The sequence below is a fragment of the Sycon ciliatum genome, chromosome 7 (assembly GCF_964019385.1).
Source record: "Sycon ciliatum chromosome 7, ocSycCili1.1, whole genome shotgun sequence".
Lineage (NCBI taxonomy): Eukaryota > Metazoa > Porifera > Calcarea > Leucosolenida > Sycettidae > Sycon > Sycon ciliatum.
The window spans coordinates 33146716-33166822 of NC_088649.1; the positions used below are offsets into that span (position 1 = coordinate 33146716).

Genomic DNA, 20107 nt, shown 5'->3' on the forward strand with positions numbered 1-20107 from the left:
AGTACACAAGATCTACGTAGGCTTCAGCTTGGGCATTTGTGGAGCAAAACTTTGTTCATCGTTTTTGGGCTGCAAGTCGTTTCTCATCTACCGTGGGGAGGAGGACATCAAGCGTAGATTCAATTATTTTCTCTGCATAGACCACAGGGGCGGGTTTACTGTTTCTTGGATTTTCGGACCCGCTCACTCACCTTGCTGAATTGACGTCACCCTCCGTAGCCTTTTTGTTGGTTTTGTTGGAGGGAGAGAGTTGTGGACGACTGGTAGAGTCCCTGAAGTGAAGAAACATCTCTGCTTAGTACAATCGTTGGACGTTGTTCGATTTACGGGAGAAATGGCTCGGGAGTACGACCACTTGTTCAAGCTACTGATCATTGGAGACAGCGGTAAGAACTGTGTGTGGGTGTATGTACATATGTGTTCTTTTGTCTTCAATTCCCTGTCTTCAATTTGATTGGAAAATAACGGCTGCATTTTGCGTACCCTTGCCTTCCTCATCAGTTTATACATCCTTGTGTTCCCGCTTTGGACATGGGTCGTGGATGTACTATCCAGACACTTCGCCTCTAGCCTCGACTGAAAAAAAAGTTGCCTCACTTCTCCCCGCGCTCGTGGCGATCCCGGAATGCGTGCTGGTACAAGTATTTCCTCTTAGAAGCAGAACTCTGCGCTCGCCGTGGGGTATCGGCACAGGGCATTGTGGGGTGTATGTGTGTGTTTGAAATCAGTTCAACCTTGTCCGATAGGGGTATTCCTCAAGTCAGGAAACGCGCAATCCGGTTGATTTCAAGCTATCCTCTGCAATGTGAAATTTGAATTTTTCAATACAATTCCGAAATATTTTTGCTATCGAATGGTGCACTGCAGAACCACGTACCCTTGCCTGTAGAACAGTTATCCGAATAGGTATTTGAGAACGGAAATTTATTTCAGCCCTCACTTCACAGTATACCCATCAATGTCAGCATCTAGGTGATCATACCCAGGCAGACCCCATTGTTGCACAGAGGTGATTTGAAATTCTTTTTTTTCTTTTTTTCAATTTTACGTACTCAGTAGTCCATGACCAAGTATTGTGTGTACAAGACAAATGGGCTTTTAATTGTTTGCCGGACGGGAGGCATGATACGTGTACCAGATGGCAGTATCATAATGCGCCGCTGTTGCTATGCCAAGCGGCACGAAGGGGGTTTGACAGCTGGGCGTATAGTCAGACCTCGTTTATCCGGTCCTCTTTTATCTGGATCTGTCAACATCCGGAAGAATATCGTTGGTTACCGATTTACAGCATATGCCATGCATACATACAGTACGTGTGTTCGATTATCCGGTTCCCTCGCCTATCCAGATTTTTTTTGTGGAAAACTGATGTGTGCGGTTATGCGAGGTCTGACTGTGTCAGCGTACACCCGGTAGCAAATTATGGCGTCGGCCGTTTCGACCTTGAGCGTCGTGTACTAGTAACCCTTGCAGGGCCAGCACTGCTTCCAAGTATTCTCGCTAGGGACATGCACTGAGGCGTGTAGCATCCCGAGTACCCAGTCGGTATATGGCCCGCGGTCAGCTAGAATGTGTCCTTGAGGTTTCGTAAGCATCTTGAGACGTGACGGAAATCAACATTGCTTCCTCTCGAGCCCGTTCACGCTGTGCTTCAACCATCGAACCGGTGGCAAATCATCTTGTCTAACTTCGTTCTCACACTGGGTTGGCAGTCTAGTTCATTCAACTTCCATTAATTTGCTGGTGAGCAAAGTGGCAAATTCTGGAATAGATAAATTTGAAAAAAGTCACTCTAAAACTTGTTTTAGCTGGCTGTAAACTAGGCCGTACTTATTTTCTTGGGCTGCAGTCTATGCACAGTTGGATCACCGTGTGTATATCGGTATGCTGTACTGGGTGACATCCTTGCCTGCTCCTTCTTTGTTACTGTGCTCTTCGGCGTCCAGCAGTATGGAATTGCGCCTGAGCGAGATACTGTACCCAGCTCCGTTATTTTCTTCAGTTCTCAAGTTTTACTCAACACGAGGCCGTGGTTCAGAGCTGTGATGATTCCCAAAGTTCAAGCGAATCGTATGGTCTCCTATAATTCCACTTCCCATGGGCCGTGCAGTGGAGAAGTCCCCCCCCCCCCCCCCCCCCCCCCCGGTTTATGGGTCCACTGCATTGGTCTCTTTTCATGGAATTAAGAATAAAATGTCCAGTGCATTCACGTTTCTGTCTGCGGCGCCCAGTCATTCCGCACTGTGCTTATCATACTGCATATCACTGGAAGGCCTGTTCTCTTAGCCCAGTTACCAGTCGTCGTTTGCGACGATCGGAGAAAGGGCAATAGAGTTACGGCAATTTGAACAGTGATGTATGTATGTGCACTTTACAAAATGGGTGCACTTGCAGGACATTAATAGTAATTTAATACTCACCATTAGGAGCATACCGTAAAGTATTGTATAAAAGCCGCGGCTTCTATGACTTTCTTGGTGAAATTTTGCAGGCTTCTATATGAGACAGGCTTCTATACAAGACAGGTATTTCTCTGCATGTCAACACTAAAACCAGGCTTATGTGTGATTTGATGGGCCCAAAATTGCGGCTTCTATTCGAGGGCGGCTTTTATACAAGACTTCACGGTAGCTTGTTTCATTTAGATGTTACGTGATCTCGCCATTGATCCTGGAAGGGTTAACGTGTTTGCATGGAAGACGATTCAAAAGTGATACAGGAGTAAAACACCTTGGAATGCATTTTCATTTCACTGCCATTTGTAGATCTTTCAAAACGTACTGTGTGTGGTGCTCTTGCGGGTGGAGGTGGTTGTTCCTCCTCGATGCCCATACTGTGTTGCTGCTGATGCTGATGCTGATCCTGATGCTGATCCTGCCAATGCTCCTGATGGTGCAGCTGATCCTGATGCGGCAGCTGCTTATCCTGATGCTGCAGCTGCTGATGCTGATGATGCTGCTGATCCTGCTGCTGCAGCTGCTGATCCTGCTGCTGCAGCTGCTGATGGTGATGGTGCTGATGCTGATGGTGCTGCTGATGGTGCTGCTGATGCTGATGGTGATGGTGATGCTACTAATGCAGTGTCTGAGACTGTATAAAAATTGTGTGCGACTGAGTCACCGTGTTGGTGACGTCTGGAGCACTTGTGGGCCTTTGTGTTCCGAGTTATGATGCTGAGCTCTCTCTCTGTATCTCTCTGTTTGCTGCACAGGTGTTGGAAAGAGCAGCTTGTTACTGCGGTTTGCTGATAACGTCTTCTCGGGTAGGTGTCTTTAGCACAGAACCCCTTTAGGCTGACCTGCTAAAACTACTGGTTTAGTCTTACTTGCTTTAATATGTTCCCATTCTCTTCTCTTCCGACATTGCATGTTAGCCTGTGTTCTCTTCTCTTCCGACATTGCATGTTAGCCTGTGTTCTCTTCTCTTCCGACATTGCATGTTAGCCTGTGCTGACATGAGAATTTTCAACCCGAGTTGAAAGTCTGTACGATGGAGAAAAAAAATAGGTGGGTGTTTACATGAAGGCAGTGGATCTGGGTCAAATACTGATATACTGCCAATATTCCACTTCTAGAGTCCTGTATTGGCACGCGAATGCTTTCGCGCGAAATTTGCCTGTGCAGTGCCTAACATGGTCATTTGGCCTCATGCCCTAATTTGGCCTCATACCCTATTATTTGAGAACCTAACATTTAATTCTAGCTACAACAAGGACCAGCTACGTGCTCATTCTATACGCACATCAAGGCAAAGTTGTTGGGTGACTTTCAATAACATCTCGTGATTGTCATCAGTTGGAATAACATCACATTACGGAGGATTAGCAAGACGAAATTCGCGTTCGCGTTCGCTCTCCAAAGAAAGTCGAACTCAGTGACGGAATTCGCGTTATGAGAAGGATTAGCAAACAGAATTCGCACATGCATGATGTTGACACGACGTAGGCAGTACAGCGTGGTAAATTTATGACTGCCCTGACACGAATCCACGATTCGTGTTCCGACTACTTTTCCGAACGAAAAATGCGAAAGTTCGCAATCCAGTTCGCGAACTGAAAAATGTTTGCGAACGCGAACGCGAATTTCGTCTTGCTAATCCTCCGTATTATTGACGCGTACGTACCCTAGCATTTCTGAACATCGAATTCTCTTTGTGATGCTCCTCACAGGCACATACATCACAACGATCGGTGTCGACTTCAAAATCCGGACCATTGACGTAGATGGAGAAAAAGTCAAGCTGCAAATCTGGGACACGGCTGGACAGGAGAGATTCCGTACCATCACCTCCACGTAAGCAGCTTTTGTGTGTGTGTGGTGTGTGCTCTGGAGTGCATGGGTGTGTGTGTGCGTCCGTGCGCGCGCCCAGGCAGGCGCCAGCCGTTGGTCAGGTCGATAGCCAATTGATTCATCTTTCCCAGGCTCCTTTTGACTGTCTCTCTCCTCTGCCAAGCGGAGCCCACAACACCGGCTTCTGTCAGTGAGCAAGGACGATTGTAACTGTCTTTCCGTATGTTTTAGTCCGTGCACAGCCAGCAGCTGTGTTTGGTTGTGTAGGATGTTGAACAGAGCTGTCCTCGTCCCAGCATTCTTACATGCATTACTTTCCTGTACGTGTACTCATACATTGCGTATATGCGTACTTGGTAATTCTCAGTGGGACATATTGGCGGCGTAAATGATCCTCCCCGTGTGTGTGTGTGTGTGTGTGCGTATTCACTGGCCAGAAAAGGCCACTTCATAGCTGTGTGGTGTAGACCAGGCTGAAGAGTGGCGGTCAATTCATCAGCCTTTGCAGGCTGTTGAATGGTGCAATCCCAGCACAAGTTGCTATGTCTTCTGCCGTACCATCGCTATCATATGCCTACGGCGAATGGCGTCAACATGTGTGTGTTTGTGTGCGTGGGTGTGTGTGTGTTTGTGTGCGTGGGTGTGTGTGTGTTTGCTTTGTTTGTATATATATATAGATACTACCGCGGAACGCACGGTGTCATTGTAGTCTACGACGTTACAAGTAGTGACAGCTTCATCAACGTCAAGAGATGGCTGCAGGAGATTGACCAGAACTGCGATGTTGTCAACAGAGTGCTAGGTGAGTTCACTTAGGCCATCATTTTTTATATCTATGTTTCGCGTCGTCCGCACGCATACGCTTTGATTTTTTCCGGAAAAAAATAAAAATCGAACATGCACAGTGAGTGTACGATCGTGCGAGTCATCAGTGTGGACTGGTTACACACGGCGAAGCTGGGATTCAGAATTGGCCTCGAGGCCAGCGTTGGTAGATCGTTTGTTCTGCATCTGCGAGCAGAATTCTTTGAGCTTACACCAGACCGCATCGATCGCCTCAAGCTGAGAGGATGCGTCGTTTCGGAGCTCTTTGCACCGCTGCTGAAGGCTGAGTACAATAATCCAGCGAAGCATGGGCACCAACGGTTGCCTCCTCTGTCCAAAGTGAATATTTCCTCTTGCTGATAACCCAGATTTTGTGCTTCGATGTACGATTTTTCTTTCGAATGTACACCATGCACGAGCTATTGACAATAGTCAATATGCTATGTAGTATGTACAGTGCTATACACCTCTGATGATCCTTTTTTATTATTTTGCAACTTTTTATTTCTTTCCACCTCTCGCATACGATTCTGGAAGTTGACCTGACGCGAAACATAGATACAAAAAATGATGGCCTTACGTAGAACACAATCCAAGTACGGGAAACAATTGCATGAAAGGAAGAATATGATTTGTTAACGTGGAACCCTACTCAAATACGGCAAAATTCAATGAAGCCAACACCGTCACTTATGTTGGCATCTGTTTGAGTGTGCATGTATGTGAGAGAGAGAAAGAGCGAGGATCTGGTGCGACTTCAAGTGATGAAAGTAAACACCTGGCATTTGGACTTGGTCCATTTTCGATTTGATGTGTGAGAAGCCGGCCGCATGGAAGTCAAAGTCAGTGGAAATGTGCAAAGTTCTGCATTCCCAACGCCTTTCCTGTGTGTTGTCTACCAACTCCTTGCCGTGCAGCCTATTGTGCTGTGTGAACGGTGCTTGCAGTTTGACGGTGCTCCGTAGCTCTGTGTGTGTGTGTGTGTGTGTGTTCACGTCAGTCTGAAAGCGCACCGAGGCGTGTAGCTGACGGTCTGGCCTCCGCAGACTACATGGCCATGTCCTGTTGTGAACATTAGTATCCATTGGCGGCCATGTCCGGGGCCGGCACCCTTACTGCCCTAGTGCATACACACATTGTAGATCACGTCAAAATGGACCAGCAGTGCTCACGGCTGCAATGCCAGCGCTCCGTGACCGCTTGACTTCTCAACGGATTTCAATGTCCACAGCGTATGTTATTGCACACTTGCGAGTAGCTCACATTCCGGCACCAGTCCTGCTGCTTCGCTTGAAGATCTTGACAGTATCACAGTGCAGTGTGGTCACAGGCCCTCCCTCCGCGCACGCTCGCATTTTTCAGTTGAAATCCGCTGACGAAGCCGTGAGTAGTGGCGGATAGGTCAACAGTGAAGTGTGCTACGGTTTAGCGCTCATCATTGCCTGTTCAGATAGCTGTCCTGCCAGTGGCTGCGTTCGATTATGCAGTTGAATCGATTCATGAATCCATTCGCATGCATTCAAGTCGTTCGATTTTCATGTCATGAGCTCTGGAATCTATTCGGTATCCATTCACTCTATTCACATGGGGTGATGTGAATAGCGCGAATCGATTCTCGTGCATAATCGAACGCACTCACTGTGCTTCTGGCAAATAATTGCTGGCGCATGCATACTATGATAGCGCATCTCCCGCCTCGTGCACTGTTTTGGCCGCACCGTTATGCGCACGACTTGAGAGATTTGTCTGGGCAGGTCACAGGGAATGGATTGGTCCCTGATGATTTGGCCTTCTTGTCATGAAACTCGAGTAACAATAAAACAGAGTTTCTTGCCACTCTGAACTTGAGTGATATTGTGGGTTTTTTTGCAAAAAATACTTTAAACTGAAGATGTTCTGTACTTGCTGATTTATGTCTTGTTCTGCAGTGGGCAATAAGAACGACTGTCCGCCGGAGAAGAAAGTGGTGGACACGGAGGACGCCAACAAGTTCTCCGACCAGATGGGCATTCGCCTCTGGGAGACCAGCGCCAAAGAGAACAATGGAGTCGAGGAGGTCAGTCGCTGGCTGCTGCGTTTGCTTTTGTGTCTACTGCACTCATACGCCGGTTATCCGGACCCCGGCAGTCACGGGCACTTCGGTCTGCCAGGCACCCTTTCGGCGAATTTCAGTGGAAATATTACTACTCTTTTGTCACATTTTGTAGAAATAGTGACGCCATACCAGTATGCCATATTTATGACCTTTCCCCGTCAAAATGTATGTGATTCGGAGTTGCGGACATTTCGAAATTACGGGCGGCAGTGGCCGGTCCCGGACCGCCCGGATAAACGAGGTGTGAGTGTACTGGGTTAGAGTACATGTAGAGTAGAACAGATGTGTTTCTTCTTTGTTTCGTGTCTCGCTCGCAAGTGTTGAGTTTCGGAGAGAGAAAAGAGCAGTACACTCGGACGTCTCTTATCCGGGCACCTTGGGACCGGGCACTGCCCGTATCTCAGATTTGCCCGTATCTCAGGATAACTCACCTACCATGTATCATTATCATTTTTGAAGAATTGTTTTTGGCGCATATTGAAAATGTTCAGGTTACAAAAATAATCCATGGATAAAAATGTGTGGATTACACAGGTTGGCAGTGACAAATAAGCACTTGTGCATTCGGAAAAAAAGTTCAACCCCCCAAATTCGAAGCATTTTTGCCATAGAAACTCAAGCTGAGGGTGGCCGGTAGAGAGACGTGCCCGTATCTGAGGCGTCCGGATAAGAGGCGTTTGAGTGTACTACTAGGCAGGTGGCCTGATTTCCTCGTACTTTGAAATTTGCCCTGAAGTCCGAATTTGAAATTGCAATTTGTTTTAGCTCACAGTGGACATACGTGTAGTTTCATGCGCTCCACACAATATCAAGCAAATGGCCGAGGGCACTCTTGAGTGGTGTGAGTTGCCAGTAGGATGCAAGCCAGATATTCATTGATTGAAGCCGGACAGATTTGCCATCACCGTGGATAAGAGTCATACTGTAGCTCAGTTGGTCAGGGCATTGCTCGCGATTGGCAAAGGCCCTGGTTTGAGTTCCGGTGGTGTGATTAATGATTTTTTCTTTCTTTCATATCTGGCTTGCAAGTATTGAGTTTCGGAGAGAAAAGTGCAGTATGAGGCAGGTGGCCTGATGTTCCTAATAGAACAGATGTTGGGAAAAGACGGTAGATTTTCGCGGACGCTGATCTACCTATTTTGGTGGATGGTCCATGCAAAGTCTGTATGTCACCCATCTTTTCAAAATCTACAGTACCATGTACAATGTGTTGTTGAAAGCAGCTCTCATTGTCAATTTGTCATGCATGTGCAGAGTATACCGTACCTCTAGCGAATTCTACCGCCTCACATCTTGTAGAGCTGGTAGAGGAAAGACGGGTCTCTGGCTGGCTCTTTCTCTCTCTCTCTCTCTCTCTCTCTCTCTCTCTCTCTCTCTCTCTCTCTCTCTCTCTCTCTCTCTCTCTCTCTCTCTCTCTCTCTCTCTCTGCATTTTTGGACATTGGCTATTATCCTCACTCTTTCGTACGTGTTTTGTTTTTGTGTGTGTATTTGGATGTGTGTGTAGGTGTTTGTTGAGCTGACGAGAATGGTTTTAAAAACGAAGAAAGAGTCTGAAGCAGCTGGTGGAGGCCAGCCTGCCAGTGGTGGTGCCATCAAGATCAACAAGTCGTCCGGATCCGACAAGAAGGGATGCGCGTGCTAAGCTCCGCCGGCTCTGCGCTGCAACGCTGCCTGTCCGGTTCGCCCTGTGGTAGCTGGGAGTCTGTGATCTGTTTGTGTGTGGTTGTGTGTGTGCGTGTGTGTGCGTGTGTTAGCAATTGCTGCCGCAGAAGAAGCGGCTGTTAGTGAGTCGCTGTTCCGGTTAAATTCTTACTTTGTGTCTCCGTTGTGTTGATGACTGGTTGGACCATCATCGCCACCCGCTACTGTTAAGGCTCTGGCTGTTGGTTTGCCTGTGCGTTCTTCTGGTCATCTGAACTGTTAGCTGCGCGGCGGCGGCTCACCTGCTTGCCACCGCCGTCCTCTGACCTGCTGATCTCGACGGGTTGCTAGTCCTCCTGCTCTTGTCGGTGTGTGGTGGTGGTGTGTCTGTTGACGTGAGGACGTGCTGTTCCTGTGTGTCTGTTTCCATGCTGTCCAACACCTGCCACCGGGTGTGTGTCGCTCTCTCGAGAGGTCGGTTTGTTTGTGAGTGGTGGCCTGTTGGCGAGAGTCGCGCGCGTTTTCGTTAGCTTTGCTCGACGAAACAACGCCATGCGACTGCTCCCTCTCTGTGTCCTTTTTTCTCTCCAATCTCTCTTCTTTTCTCTGTGTATCTATGTGTTTTCTGTCGCTGTTCCCATCCATTGTTTTGGCAATGGGCACACATATGCATGTCCAGGGCCTTTTGACCGTTTTCAACCCGCTTCCGTTTCTCTCTTTGCTCGACGACGCGTGTGAAGAAATGTTGTGATTATTTCGTCTTCATTCCCGGGAGCCCTGTTGTTTATACTGTATACTTTCTATATATATCTATTACTACTTCAAAAGTATTCGATCCGAGGACGGGGCGTTTTTCCCCCGCCGCTCGCATTGCTAGGCTGTTGGCTAAACTGATTCCGTTGCTGCTGTTCTTCAATGACCCTCTACCTCGCCTGGCACGCCGATCGTCTTGTCTCTCACTGAGTGTCAACTCTGTCTCGTTGTCGTCGTCGTCGGCGTTGTTGTTGCTTGCCCAAGCCATCTCTCTCTCTCTCTCTCTCTCTCTCTCTCTCTCTCTCTCTCTCTCTCTCTCTCTCTCTCTCTCTCTCTCTCTCTCTCTCTCTCTCTCTGTCGGTTTGTTTGCTGTGGTGTTGTGTGCTTTTTTTACGTGATGGACAATGGCTGACTGGTGCAGAGGCTTCGCCCAGCGATCCAGTGTGCAGTTTCTGTCCCCGTGGAAAGCTAGTGCCCCCCCCCCCCCCCCCCCCTCCCTCAATGTTCTTTCATATTGCCTGCACCGAATACAATTAGGGACCCATTTTGCCCTCTTTTTATGATCAACCACTAGCACTGCAGACATCATCTCACTTGTGTGCATGCGTGTGGTTGGCGCTGAAAGAACGGTGCCACTCACTAAGTTTATTCTGCAGGGGAGCGAATACTTGTGGCCGGGTGAGAATGGGTAGGACCAAGAGTACATGAAAACCAGAGTGTGCAGCTTGGGGCCTTTTCTGCTATGGGTGTCTGTCACGGCGAAATTCCGTGATTACATCATATTTGGCCCAGATCCGAGGCGGGAAATGGCGTAGTGCGTACAACTGAGCTGCAGTTGTGCAGAAAGAGACCTGCTTGAATCCTGCTTGTACGCACTACATCACTAAAATGATGTAATCACGGAATTTCGCCGTGACAGCAACCCATCCGAGCTGCACACTCTGGTTTTCATGTACTCTTGGTAGGACTAAAGGGACAAGCTTATCTATTTTTGCGGATTTTCTTTCATAAAAAAGAAACGTCACAGGCTGCTCTTCGGAGGTGTCCGCGTCCCAGCGGTCCGGGCAAGCGACCGCATCTCAGTGGGACACTTGTCCGTGGCCTTTTATTTGTACTGGAATCCGTGAGAGAGCCTTTCCAGGGACTACACACCTGGGTACCGGGTATGGACAAATCCCTGGTGTTGCTCCTTTTTTGTTCCTTTCCTTTTTATTTGTTTTTGCTGAGAAAGAAACGTTGCTGCATGAAAAGCTTTCTGTTCACGCCAGCGCCTTTGGCATTTTCTCTAGTAACATTGCTGGCTGATAATGGTCATTGCTCGTGATGCCAATGGTGAAGAGAAGCTGGGTTTCTTGCCATTTGAAACTTCCTGACTCTGAAAATGTAGCTTGAACTAAGAGCTCCAAGTATCAAGTTTAGTTTTTCGTTGTGCCAGACCTATTGTTAGAAGCTGCAGAGATGAGGAGCAAGGGCCTAGCCTAGGGAGGCGTTGGATTAATGCCAATAATGGTGTTTATGGCCCTGAAGGCTGAAGACGCCAGCAGTTTTCACTTGTCAGGAGGACAGCCAAGTTGGAGCAGGCAGATGACAGATTATTTGAGTATTTATCGCAGATCGTCTCAGCACCTCATGGTTACTAGTATCTGACAAATGCCTCTTATTGCTTGTCTGCATTTGAGCATAGCAGAATTGATCATGTCACAAGTAGTTACAAGACTTGATGTCCTACGATTATGCTCAGATCATGTTGCAACTTCACGGGAATATTCGTCCTGCCACTGTGCGCTCTCCCAGAATTGCATGCAGAAGTTACATGCCTGTCACAGTGTGCAATGGACAACGCGTTTGCATTGCTTATGGATGCAAGCGGATGGAGTGTAGACCAGATGAGAGAAAGTGATCCGGATATTCAACTAGCTTGGACTGCCATAATTAATTGGCCAGATGCCTGGACCATCTGAACATTGCTCCGAACCAATCCACAGAAACAATACCCACACAGGAAGCCAAATGATAAACCCATTCATCAGCTATCGAACCTTTCATCAAAACGTAATGCAGTGCATGCCTACTACTACTACTCAAATGAGATCAACGGATGCCACATGCAGATACAACGTGGAGGCTCAGTATTTTCAAGAACACAGTGCAGTCTAGACAACGGGTCTTGCACCTAATGTCCCTGATTTGCTTGCCGTATTTAGGTCCTTGCAATTCTCCGATGGTTATGTACCACAGTATGAGATATATGAGGGATCCCGGCAGCATGATAGATCCATCGGTACGTGAAATTCTCCTGGACGTTTGTGTGTGGTTATAGTGGTACAGGACATGTGATGTACGCCTCTTTGGTCGCTCACACATGATCCATTACCAGCATTGGTTACACTTTATTATCAATTAATATTTGTTATGACTTACGCTGGTCTGCGTACCCACCCACTCTACTCTAAAAAGTAGAGACTCTCGCTTGCCATTAATTTATCCGATAGTTTGACTCTCTAGGAGTTTCCCTACTACATGTATTATATGATAATTTATATTACCAATGCTCTAGACAGCAAGCTGTTTTACAATTATCCTTCTACATGACATTGTATATCTTCTTGACACCATGACTTTCTTTGAAGGTCCTGTAGCTATGAAATGTTATTTGCTGCAGGTCATGTGTGTGTGTGTGTGTGTGTGTGTGTGTGTGTGTGCATGCGTGAATGTCCCACGCGTGGGTAAATATACAGTCATGTACGTGTTCTGTGCCACACAATTTCAGTATCTGTATGACAGCACAGCGGCAGGCATAGCGCGCGCGCGCGCGAGAGAGAGAGAGAGAGAGTGTCAAGGAAGCTGCCGCTGCACCCGAGAGAGAGAGAGAGTTTTAATTATATCTCTGATGTGACTTCTGCAGTACTACATGTACTTGTATGATCGAGCGTACGAGTGTGTGTGTGTGTGTGCGTGTGTGGGTGTATGAATGTCCCACGCATAGGTAAATATACAGCCAAGTCTGTGGTGCCACACAATTTCATTATGTGCAGAACAGTGGGCCGGCACAGAGATAGAGACAGACAGACAGACACAGAAAGACAGAGACAGAAACAAAGGGATGCGCATAAAGAGCGACAGACAGAGACACGAACTCAGAGAGAAAGAGACAAAGACGAACAGACAGACAGACGATCAGACCCAGAAAGAGAGGGACAAACATTAAGAAAAACAGGAGAGACAGACAGACACACAGACTCAGGAGAATAACAGACAGAGATAGGTAATGTGTGTGTGTGTTTGGGTGTGAATGTCCCACGCATAGGTAAATGTACAGCCACGTATGTGGTGCCACACGATTTCATTATGCGCAGAACAGTGGCCGGTACAGAGATAGAGACAGACAGACACAGAAAGACAGAGACAGAAACAAAGGGATGCACATAAAGAGCGACAGACAGAGACACGGACTCAGAGAGAAAGAGAAATGTACAGCCACGTGTGTGGTGCCACACAATTTCATTAACAAGAAGAGAAGGACAAACATTAAGAAAAAAACAGGAGAGACAGACACACAGAATCAGGAGAAAAACAGACAAAGACAATGTATGTGTGTGTGTGTGTGTGTGTGTGTGTGTGTTTGTGCGTGTGTGTGTTTGGGTGTGAATGTCCCACGCATAGGTAAATATACAGCCACGTATGTGGTGCCACACGATTAAATTATGTGCAGAACAGCGGCCGGTACAGAGATAGAGACAGGCAGACACAGAAAGACAGAAACAGAGGGATGCGCATAAAGAGCGACAAACAGAGACACAGACTCAAAGAGAAGGAGACAAAGACAGACAGACAAAGACGAACAGACAGACGATTAGATCCAGAAAGACAGAGACAGAAAGAGAGGGACAAACGTTAAGGAAAAACAGGAGAGACAGACAGACACACAGACTCAGGGGAAAAACAGACAGAGACAGACAATCAGACATAGAAAGTCAGAGACAGAAACAGAGAGACGTACAGTCATAATGAATGACAAAAGGAGAGACAGACACAAAGACTCAGAGAAAAAATAGAGAAAGAGAGAGGCAGATCAAGAAGAAGACACAGAGACAGAGAAGAAGAGACTGAGAGAGGGACAAAGAGAGACAGAAGAATAGCACCAGAGAGAGAGAGAAATAGAGCTATAAATACAGGGACAGGCAGACAGACAAACATAAAGAGACAAGCAGAGACAGCCAAAAAGACAGACCGAGACAGGGAAACAGTTGGAGAGTTACGCAGACAGGCAGATAGAACGACCAAGACTCAGACTTAGAGAAACACATAGACACACACAGAAAGAGAGAGAGAGAGAGAGAGACAGAGAGAGAGAGAGAGAGAGAGAGAGAGAGAGAGAGAGAGAGAGAGAGAGAGAGAGAGAGAGAGAGAGAGAGAGAGAGAGAGAGAGAGAGAGAGAGAGAGAGAGAGAGAGAGAGAGAGAGAAAGAGAAACATAGAGGCACACAGACAGGCAGACAGGCAGACTGACAAAGACAGGCAGAAGGAGAAAAACAGATAGACAGACGACAGATAGACAGACGAAAGGCACACAGACAGGCAGACTCACAAAGACAGGCAGAAGGAGAAAGACAGACAGACGAGAGATAGACAGACCGACAGATATATACAGAGAGGGAGAGAGAGAGGGAGAGAGAGAGAGAGAGAGAGAGAGAGAGAGAGAGAGAGAGAGAGAGAGAGAGAGAGAGATAAAGAGAGAGAGAGAGAGATAAAGAGATAAAGAGAGAGAGAGAGATTGATAGAATAGAGAGATAGACGGACAAAGAAACATGTCGAGACACACAGATACGAGAGATTTCGTTCCTTGTGTTTCTAATACTGAAGTACACAAGAGAGATTGGAAGCTGTGTCACAACTCTTGAGTTTCACATATTACTACGATCATCAGGCAACTACTATAATATAAGTAGGTAGCAGCACAAAAACATATAGTGAGGTGAACTCATAAAACAGTGAGCCGAAAAAATACGATTAAAAAAGCCGATTCACAAACCAGGTAAAGACAGGAAGAGAGAGAGAGAGAGAGAGAGAGAGAGAGAGAGAGAGAGAGAGAGAGAGAGAGAGAGAGAGAGAGAGAGATATGTGCGCATATACCCTGCACCCATGCACGCGCATACACACAGAAGGGAGTTGATAGGTGGAGAATTAAGTCTGGCTTTGGAAATTCATTGCAATCAGGTTCGGCCTCATTTTCTCTGTGCTGCGCTGATGAGTTCACAAAGGACGAAACAGTTCTGTCCGCAGATTGGGTATAGGTAGAGAGAGAGAGAGAGACACACACACACACACACACACACACACACACACACAGACAGAGGGACAGAGACAGACAGAGAGAGAGAGACAGAGAGAGAGAGAGGAGACAGAGGCAGAGACAGACAGAGACAGACAGACATAGGCAGCTGTCTTGGCGATTATAATCCGATATATTCCGTGTGGCGTAGACCAGGTGCGCATTGAGAATCATTTCACAAGGCCTCGCAATAATTATATGGAATTGTGCGGTAATGTGGTGCAAGTCTTCATACGTTTCACTCAGGTCATGTCTGATATCGGCATAAGAGAAAATCAGTGGGTGTCCATCCACTTCACTTGCAGACTTGCGTGTTTCTCTTGCGACGGATGCACATGGTACTTAGCTTCTGTGTCAATTGGCTCATTCTGCAGGCGAGTGGTCCCTGCCTGAGTTCAATGCCGGAAAAGGTAAGTAGCTCTAGAGTGCAGTATAGAGAACATTATGCCAAATACGCGGTCATTAGGAGAGACTATACCAGCAACTTCCACTCATATACTTGAATATCTAATTGGATCTGTATAGAAGACACTGCTCAGTGGTATTGGAGTTGTGGTTGATCAACAGCGTATCTTTTAGGTCCATTGGTCTTGTTTGAGTGACACTAGCCATGCAACCGGACAATGTTGGTGAACGGCTTCATTACCAAAGAACTTGATTGGTTTGCCATTTAGCTTCCTGTGTGGCGTGATATTGTTTCCGTGGACTGGTTTAGATTCTTGTCCATGTTTCCAGGAGTCTAGCCAATTAATAGCAGCCCAAGCTATTTGAATAGCCAGATTAAGTCTTCTTATCTGGCCTGCACTCCATCCGCTTGAATCCGTAAGCAGTGCAAACGCGTTGTCCCTTGCACACTGTGACAGGCATGTGACTTCTGCATGCAATTCTGGAAGAGTGTACAGTGGCAGGACGAATATTCCTGTGAAGTAGCAACATGATCTGAGTATAATCGTAGGACATCAAGTCTTGACACTACTTGTGACATGATCAATTCTGCTAATGCTCTAGTGCAGACTAGCAATAAGAGGCATTTGTCAGGTACTAGTAACCATGAGGTACTGAGACGATTCTCTTTGGCAAGCCACCCACTCTGCTATAAATGCTCAAAGTTAATAATCATTCTGTCATCTGCCTGCTCCAACTATTTACTTGGCTGTCCTCCTGACAAGTGAAAACCGCTGGCGTCGTCCGGGCCATAAACACCATTATTGGCATTAATCCAACGCCTCACTTGCTCCTCATCTCTGCAGGTCGTAACTATAGGACTGGCACATCGAAAAACTGAAATATTTGGAGCTCTTAGTTCAAGCTACATTTTCAGAGTCAGGAAGTTGGAAATGGCAAGAAACCCAGCTTCCCGTCACCTTCTAAGTTGACATCACGAGCAATGACCATTATCAGCCAGCAATGTTTTACTAGAGCAAAGGCGCTGGCGCATGGCGGGAACAGAAAGCTTTCCATCCAGCAACGTTTCTTTCTCAGCAAAAACAAATAAAAAGGAAAGGAACAAAAAAGGAGCCATACCCGATACCCGGGTACCCGGCCAGGTGTGTAGTCCCTGGAAAGGCTCTCCCACAGATTCCAGTACAAAGGCCACGGCCAAGTGTCCCACTGAGATTCGGTCGCTTGCCCGGACCGCTGGGACGCGGACACCTCCGAAGAGCAGCCTGTGACGTTTATTTTTTATGAAAGAAAATCCGCAAAAATAGATAAGCTTGTCCCTTTAGCCTTTCGCGGTGAGAATTGACACTTCACATCGCTACACTTGTAGTCCTCTGGCTTCTCCTTTTTTCCTAATTTGCTCAACACTGAAGCCTGAAGTGATGACTGCGTGTGCGTATGCATGCGTCGCCATGCGCTGCCTTGTATCGGCTGCTGCTGCTGTGTGTGAGTGTAAGCAAGAGTACGTAACCCCCAATTGGGGTTATGTACTCTTGGTGTAAGGGAGAGGGTCTTGCCGGTCAGGCCTTTACATACTAGTAACAAGAGTTCATAACCCCCAAGAGTGTGCAACTCCTGATCAGTCCCTGTATGGAAGCCCGCTCGGCGGAATTCCTTCATTGCGTCATTTTTGGTGCAGTGCGATGAGTCACACCGATGAATTCTTCTAAAATTTACAGTCAAACCAGGATGCTTCCCCGGGGTAAACTGCCTAATCTGCGATTCTAGTCTGAGTCTGAGCCTCAATTGATCAAGAAGCAAAAGTGAAACGAAGCACACGATCCTAAAGACAAAACTATTTATTTTTTCGATGCAATGGTGACTCTTCATCGCCTTCTTCTTTCACCAGTGCAGGCAGTCTCTTCAAGAACAATTTCTTCCCCAGGCCATCGGCATATTTCCGGTGCTTTCCTCGACGTATTCTCTCAAGTTCCCGGGAGTCAACCATTTGAAATCGTCTTCGAAGGAGCATTTTTCGGCTGAGTTGCACAGCTATCAGAATGATTGTCCTCGACGGCAATGCAATATTTTTAACAGCGTCCTCACTTCTTCCTGTCGCGATGTCCATGCATGGATACTTGGAGAAAGAGTTTGTTTTTGAGAAAGTACGACTTGTACGTCCGAAATGTCTTGAAAAAAGCTTCGAAAAGTCGAGGCTACAGCCTTGAGTTAGAAGCGGTTCAGGGTATAGTTTCCAGAAATCGCAAAGAACCCAAATTTACCTCGGATGACAAGCTGCGCATGACGTAATGTAGGAATTTCGCCGAGCGCTGGGTCTATGCCCGTTGCACACTCTTGGGGGTTATGAACTCTTGCTAGTAATAATAATAATATTATTGTAGAAGCCTGATTTGAATACGGGTCTGATATGAGGCTGATATCCAAGATGCCCTACATGCAGGGCGGCAGAAATTAATATTAATTTTATAGTGGTGAAATGCCTCAGTGTGAAATGAAAATGAGTTTGTGAATTTGCAGCGCCCAGGGAATGAGAATGTGTGCTCGCCAATTCTCTTTGGGTGACACATAGATCTACAGTGTACAAGGTCAGAAAATACAGCTTGCTGTCTGCAGCTGCAGCATTCGGCTATCCCCATGGTGGTCGTGGATTTAGCGGATTGCAGATTTTCCGCAGAATTCACACGGAATATTGCAGAAAAGAGAGAAAACCTGCTTTTTCTGGAGACTTTTTGATGTATTTTCACAGCCAAATCAACCTGCTTGTGACTTTCAAAATCAACTTGCAGTATATTTTGGAGCTTTCAATTTTTTCACCAGGATTTCGCATATTTTTGGTTCAGAATTTATAGGGACAACAAACTTCGGCGGGGTTGCGGAAATTCAATCTGTTTTTACGCTCAATTTCCTTGCAGAAATTAGAAGGATTTGCAGAATTAGTTCAGGATTTTTCAGCCGCAGAATTCTGCACGGAATTTCTGATATTCTGCCGCTGAATTCCCGGGGGACAGATTGGGTAGAAATACCGATACCTACAGCGTGTGGCTTATTGCTGATAAAGAAGCCCAATACGAACAACGGCTTCTGTTGTACATGTAGGTCGCATGCACAGCTGGTTTCATGACAATTTTGCACAAGAGCCAATCAACGACCGCATATCGCCCATGTAGGTTGTGTTCAGGCCTAAGCCATAGCCTATACTATAGGTATAGGGTGCATTAATTTTGTAATGTTTTTGAAAAATAATGTCGGCAAACATGGCTTTTCTGATCATTTCTGGATGTTTTTTTTGCCTCATGAACACAATGGCCGTCATAGCCTACATAGGTTTCGACCGGGGAGTTGTGAAAACCCATTTTTACGATTCCTAACTGTTCGGTACCGATTGTTTCAGTAGATTGTCAGTTTGTACTACTCTGGCCTTTTGCGTTTTCATTTTTTTACGACTCCTAGCTGGTTTCTACTGCCGAACTGTGTCTGAGCACGGTTAATTTTTTTATAGAAGAAACACCATAGTTCGAGATCATGCCGTATCTGAATAATCAAGAGTACATGGTTGTCATCATGGTTATGCTTTGTTGATAGCTAGGTTCACATACCCAGCTCAAAAAGAATAATGAAAGACAACGGTACGGAGACTATAGTACTCTTGGCATAAGGCTGCCTTGCAATGCACTGCACGTACTGATGCACTCCCTGATTGCAACCGGGTCTTTGTTGTGCAGTCACAGCAACCCTTTCCTCAGTCCTTGGGCTTGGCTGCACCGCTCGATGAATAAAGGAGTAAATTATCGTGCCGGTTCCCGAAGGGAACTCACGACGGCCGCTAACACCCGGCAAACCACTCACCGCTCAATACTCGACGCAAAGAGAAAAGCATTGTGCTATATCCGGGATACTGTCATCAAACTGAATCGCTTCACTGTGTCGTAGCAGTGTGCGATATATCCTGGGTCTTTATACTCAAGTCTCACTGAGTATTTCAAGATGTCAGAGATACTGGAGATGTCAGGGATACCGGAGATGTCAGGGATACCGGAGATGTCAGGGATACTGGAGATGTCAGGGATACTGGAGATGTCAGGGATACTGGAGATGTCAGGGATACTGGAGATGTCAGGGATACTGGAGATGTCAGGGATACCGGAGATGTCAGGGATACTGGAGATGTCAGGGATACTGGAGATGTCAGGGATACTGGAGATGTCAGGGATACTGGAGATGTCAGGGATACTGGAGATGTCAGGGATACTGGAGATGTCAGGGATACTGGAGATGTCAGGGATACTGGAGATGTCAGGGATACTGGAGATGTCAGGGATACTGGAGATGTCAGGGATACTGGAGATGTCAGGGATACTGGAGATGTCAGGGATACTGGAGATGTCAGGGATACCGGAGATGTCAGGGATACTGGAGATGTCAGGGATACTGGAGATGTCAGGGATACTGGAGATGTCAGGGATACTGGAGATGGCTGTACATGCACATGATTGTACTAACACTACATCACGTATCGCCATCTCATAATAAATATTATTGGTCTATAAATGCATGTAAAAACAAGTTCGCGCCGAGGCAATAAATAGGGTGAAGGGTATGCTGGTAATAATATTAGCTCATCAGTCGGAGAGAGTTCAAAAAGGGGAAATAAGTCTTTTTCTCATAGTTTCTAGTTCTAGCATGTAGGAATAACAATGACGCTCATCTCAACCTAACTTTGGCCAGTGTTGGTAGCTTGGTAACGCGTGACTTTAGCGACTGTCACGCTC

The 20107-nt window shown here is 46.7% G+C and overlaps 1 protein-coding gene across 1 annotated transcript; it reads left to right on the forward strand.

Annotated features, from left to right (window-relative positions):
* LOC135821361 (ras-related protein Rab-35-like) lies at positions 1-9811 on the forward strand. Its single transcript, XM_065334428.1, has 6 exons — positions 1-386; positions 3212-3262; positions 4169-4292; positions 4967-5091; positions 7043-7170; positions 8716-9811. Exons 1-6 carry the CDS (start codon positions 335-337, stop codon positions 8851-8853), a joined length of 618 nt encoding a protein of 205 aa, XP_065190500.1. The 5' UTR covers positions 1-334; the 3' UTR covers positions 8854-9811.
* Positions 9812-20107: the final 10296 nt, after the last annotated feature.